A 5,122-nucleotide genomic window follows, 5' to 3' on the forward strand; every position below is an offset into this window, starting at 1 on the left:
CAGCTTTGCATACAGCATTGAAATAACACAGGAAGTGGCAGTTACCGGTTATAAGTCTTTGCTTGATTGGCATAGAGCATGACGCCAGGGGCCACTTTCAACAGTGGGAGAGGTCATAGTACCTCATTGGGCAGCTACCGCCCACCTTAAGCTGGGCAGCCCCCAGCCAGTAAGGTGCCACCCTGCCACAGTCTGTTAACCTCACTGGGTGCGTGGGGTTTAGAGTTAAAGCCGACAAGCAGATCGATAACTCTGCACCATGCAACAAACACAAGAAAATTTTTGCCCTAAAGTTGGGCACTTGGAATGTTCGGACAATGACCCCTGGTCTTTCTGACGATTCGCAAGAAATAGATGACATACATAAGACAGCTGTCATCGATATGGAGCTGAGTAGACTGCAGATGGACATCGTTGCCCTTCAAGAGGCAAGGCTGTCAGACTCGGGATCTGTTAAGGAGAGAAATTTCTCGTTCTTCTGGCAGGGGAAACCATCGAATGAGACTAGGGAATACGGGGTTGGCTTTGCAGTCAGAAACACCCTACTAGGATTCATTACTCCACCTGCTGCTGGAAGTGAAAGAATTCTGTCCTTGAAGCTACACTCATCAGCAGGATTGGTTACTCTTATTAGCGCATACGCACCAACATCATCTTCAGTAGAATCCAAAGACAAATTCTACGACAATCTGGCTGCTATTATCAAGAAAATCCCTGAGAAAGAACCACTGTTTATCCTTGGCGACTTTAATGCCAGAGTTGGAGCTGAGTTCTTGGCCCACTTGCCTAGGTCAGTTCGGCGTTGGGAAGATGAACGAAAATGGCCAATGCCTGCTGGAGTTCTGCTGCTACTACAGTTTTTGTGTTAGCAATACATTCTTTAAAACAAAGCCTCAACACAGTGTCTCCTGGAGACACCCAAGATCAAAGCATTGGCACCAGCTCAACTTGATTCTTACTAGGTGCTCCAACCTTCCCAGTGTTATAATCACACGCAGCTATCAGGGTTCTGATTGTGATACAGACCACTCCTTGGTGTGCAGCAAAATAAAACTGAAAATAAAGAGATTGCATCACTCGAAGAAGGAAGGAAGACCGCGTATTGATACTAGCAAGACCCGCAATCAGGGCAAAGTGGAGGAATTTGCACAAGCACTAAAGGAGACTCTCCCAGGCCTGGCTGAAGCAAATGCATCTGAACGTTGGGTATATTTCAAGAACGCTGTTTATAACACCGCTCTGTCAATATTTGGTAAAGAGATCAGAAAGACAGCAGATTGGTTTGAAGCCCATTCGGATGACCTGACGCCAGCCATCGAGGAAAAAAGGAGAGCTTTAATTGCATATAAAGCCCGTTCCAGTGAGCGCAACCTACGTGTTCTGTGAGCTGCGCGTAGCAAAGTCCAACAGACCGCCAGGAGATGTGCTAATGACTATTGGCTGCAGCTTTGCTCTCGGATCCAGATAGCAGCTGACACAGGCAACAACAAGGGGATGTATGATGGCATTAAGCAGGCCTTAGGTCCAACACAGAAGAAATCTGCCTCTCTGAAGTCTGCCACAGGCGAGGTTATCCGGGACCGAGCACAGAAGATGGCACGCTGGGTGCAGCACTACTCTGAGTTATATTCCAGAGAAAATGAGGTAACTGAAGAAGCATTAAATAATATTGAGTGCCTGCCTGTCTTGGAGGAGCTCGACAGTGAACCAACTTTAGAAGAATTAAATGCAGCCCTGGACTCCCTTGCCTCTGGCAAGGCACCCGGGAAAGATAACATCCCTGCCGAAATTCTGAAGTGCTGCAAAGAGAGCCTCCCCATTGAATTGCACGAAATCTTCTGCCTTTGTTGCAGGGAAGGTGGAGTACCACAGGACATGAAGGATGCAAATATCGTCACACTGTATAAGAACAAAGGCGACAGGGGTGATTGTAACAACTACCGCGGCATCTCTCTTCTTAGTGTTGTAGGGAAGCTGCTTGCCTGTAATTTTTTGATTGCCGGGGACAGGGATGTTCTGTATCAATTAACTCACTGTCCCCGTTGTTTAGTTTAAATATTCCTCCAGAAAATCTGTGAGTTTATTGCCAAGTAACCCAGTCCCTTTCTTTGATGGATGCAAACCATCTCTTTTGTACATTGTTTCATTGGACCAGCTACAGACATCGTGACTAATATATCCAAAGCCTTCCCCTTTACACCACTCCTTTAGCCACATATTGAATTCTGCTATACGCTGGCCTTTTCCATTTTGCTCCTTATACACTGGTAAAACCTCTGAAAAAGTAAGCCTACAGCCTATCCTGCTAAGTTCCTGCCCCAAGCTCTGGAAATCGTTCTGCACAGAGAGTACATCTTTTTGGGAAAGATCGTTAGTGCCAAGATGTACAATAGCATCCACATCACAGTCCTTGCTGGCATTCTTGACTATTTTGAAAATACGCTTCTTGTCCCCACTGGCAGTAGCACCTGGAAGACACCTGACCTCTTTCAAAACCTCTGTGTCCTTTCCTAAATTTACATCCCTTATAATTGAATCACCAACCAGAAGGTGGCTTCTCTTTTTGGATGCCTTTCTGTTCTTGCATGACTGATGTGTAATACCTGATTTGCACTTCTCCCTGTCAAAAACAAGTTCTTCATCCCGGACCACAATCGCCTGCTTATTTGAGTTATCATCACAAATACCTTTACCTGTCTCCTTAATGTCCCTATTAAGATCAGCAAGGGCACTGTATCTATTGTACAGGGACACAGCGAAAGCTTTGTGTTTATGGTTCACAGCTCTCACCCTGCCAGATCCCACGGTTGTCCACACTGCCCTTCTCTTGCAGGATCTTTGTGGTAGAGGGGGCTGATAGCGCGGAGGCTCAATAGAGTAGAAGGGCTGAACTGGACACCTAATTTCTGCCTGAAGAGCACAGATTACAGACCCTAGATAAATAATCTGTCCTTGTAGACAGATTATTGTAGATGAGGGGGTTGGGTGTACTATTAGAAATCCCGCCAACCTATTCTATTGGGACACGTAATTGATTGCATAGTATTGGGGTGGGAAGTTTAACTTTGTAATAGTGCAATTCTTTGGAGGGTATTTCAGACTCGGTTTCACTTTTGATCGTGCCAATACTTTGTACCAATAAACATGTTCTTTGAGGAAGCCTCTAACCTCAAAGTTCTGATTTATCTGGTCTCATCTATCAGAACCTTGACACTAGATTTGTGAAACTCACATTTTGACAGTTTAGCATACAGCTTAGCATCCAATAGTTTTTTCAGTACCCATAGTACGAGTTTCACGTGCTCATCCATGGTTTCCATGAAAATGAGGATGTCATCATGATACACTAGGACCCCCTTATAGAGGTGCTCATGCAGCACCTCATTTATGAGTTGCATGAACACAGCACAGGCTCCTTGTAGTCCAAAGGGTATAACTTTAACTTGGTAGCTACCAAGGGGGCAGTTGAAGGCTGTCTTCTACTCATTACCTTCCTTAATCCTCACTCGGTAGTACACTTCACTGAGGTCTAATTTCGTGAAGATTTTCCCTTTGGCCAAATGGCCTAGGCCCTAGCATATCCTTCATGAGAGGGAGATGGTACATGTTCTCCACGTTCACACCATTAATCCCATGGAAATCAACGAATAATCTCAGCGAGCCATCTTTCTTTTCCTTAAATAGTACTGGTGCCGCTACTCGGGATTTTGCTGCTTGGATGAACCCCCTCGCCGGATTCTTGTCAATATACTCCCTGAGCTCCTTCATCTCCTTTGGAGTCATGGAGTCGATCTTTGGCTTGGGGAGTTTCACCCCGGGCAGTATCTTGATAGCACAGTCCATGGGGCAGTGAGGGGGCAGGACATTGTACTCTTTCTTGCTAAAGGCCTCCATCGGCAGCCCCTCTTTGGTCGGAGTTCCATCCCATCTGTGCACTGGAGGGGAGACCTCAATGACTTGGGTTGATGCTCATGAATTCTCCATCCCCTTCGGCACCTTCTTTGGCTTTAAGGGGGTCAGTGCCACGGACGCCATCCGAGGGGTAGGTGCTGGGCACGTTGCTGCCCTGTGTCCCTCTTGGCCACAGCAAAAACACCTGATGGGAGCACAGTCAGATGGCCCTGTAGGCACTGGGGACACTGCCGCTGGCCGTCTTCTCCCCAACGTGCTCTTCCCTTGGCTTTTCTTCTCCTGTGGTCCGAAGCTCCTGCTGTTGTTGTAAACCTCCAGGTCTACCTCCATGGTAGTGACTAGCTGGTACCAGTCACTAAGCCGATTCAGGATCCCTCGGGCTAGGCACATGTAGAATAGGTCGCGGCTCAGCCCCTATTGCAGGGCTTTTCAACCTTTTTACCAATTGTACCACTTTTAGGATATGGCAATATTCGAGTACCACCTAGCAAGGTGTCAAAAACTTGATGACCCAAAAAAAAAACCTGTTCAAAGTTGCAATTGCACTGAAATGACTTATGACCATTTTTCACACTTATGACCATTGCAGCATGCCCAGGGACATGTGATTTATATTTGGATGCTTGGCAACTGATTCATATTTATAATGGTCACAGTGTTCCAGGGTCATGTGATCCCCTTCTGCAACCTTTTGACAAGCAAAGTCAATGGCAGAGCTGCTGGTGGCCAAGTGCTAAGGCAGGACTTTCTTTCCTCCCTCCCTTCCCTGCCTCCCTTTTTCTCATTCCCATCTCCTTCTGAAGGAAGAATTTGAACCCCCCTCCCATATTTTCCCTCTTCCATATATTGATCAAACAAGGAAAGGCCCCCAGAGACAGAAAAGACAAGCTGCTGAGTGAACTAGCTTAAAAAGGCACATTCCCCTTTAAGAATTAGCTACTGGCTAGAAAGGAAAGCAAGGAGCGCAGCCGGCACTTAAGGAAGAAAAAAAAATGTAAGTACTGGCTGCCAGCTAAGGCAACCTCCCCAAATGGCTCCATTCATAAGTAAAGGAATGCTACAGGCAAAATCCATTCAGGAGAAAAATACTTCAAAATCCCTTGCAGCAAAACTTACAGCTAACAACAGCAGAGCAATAGAAGCTAACAGGAGACATCAGCCATCAGCCAAATAGAAATTGCCAAACACTCCTTAAGAACACAAAGCCCTC

General features: G+C 46.3%; 1 protein-coding gene across 1 annotated transcript in view; it reads left to right on the forward strand.

Annotated features, from left to right (window-relative positions):
- Positions 1-1,494: 1,494 nt before the first annotated feature.
- LOC114923590 (uncharacterized protein K02A2.6-like) overlaps positions 1,495-5,122 on the forward strand; it is a 43,120-nt gene continuing 39,492 nt past the window's right edge. The window contains 1 exon segment of the mRNA XM_029286715.1: positions 1,495-1,965. Coding sequence (XP_029142548.1) covers positions 1,495-1,965 — 471 coding nt within the window.

Source organism: Protobothrops mucrosquamatus, unplaced genomic scaffold, assembly GCF_001527695.2.
Source record: "Protobothrops mucrosquamatus isolate PMUCROS unplaced genomic scaffold, P.Mucros_1.0 scaffold_16, whole genome shotgun sequence".
In the NCBI taxonomy this organism is placed as follows: Eukaryota; Metazoa; Chordata; class Lepidosauria; order Squamata; family Viperidae; genus Protobothrops; species Protobothrops mucrosquamatus.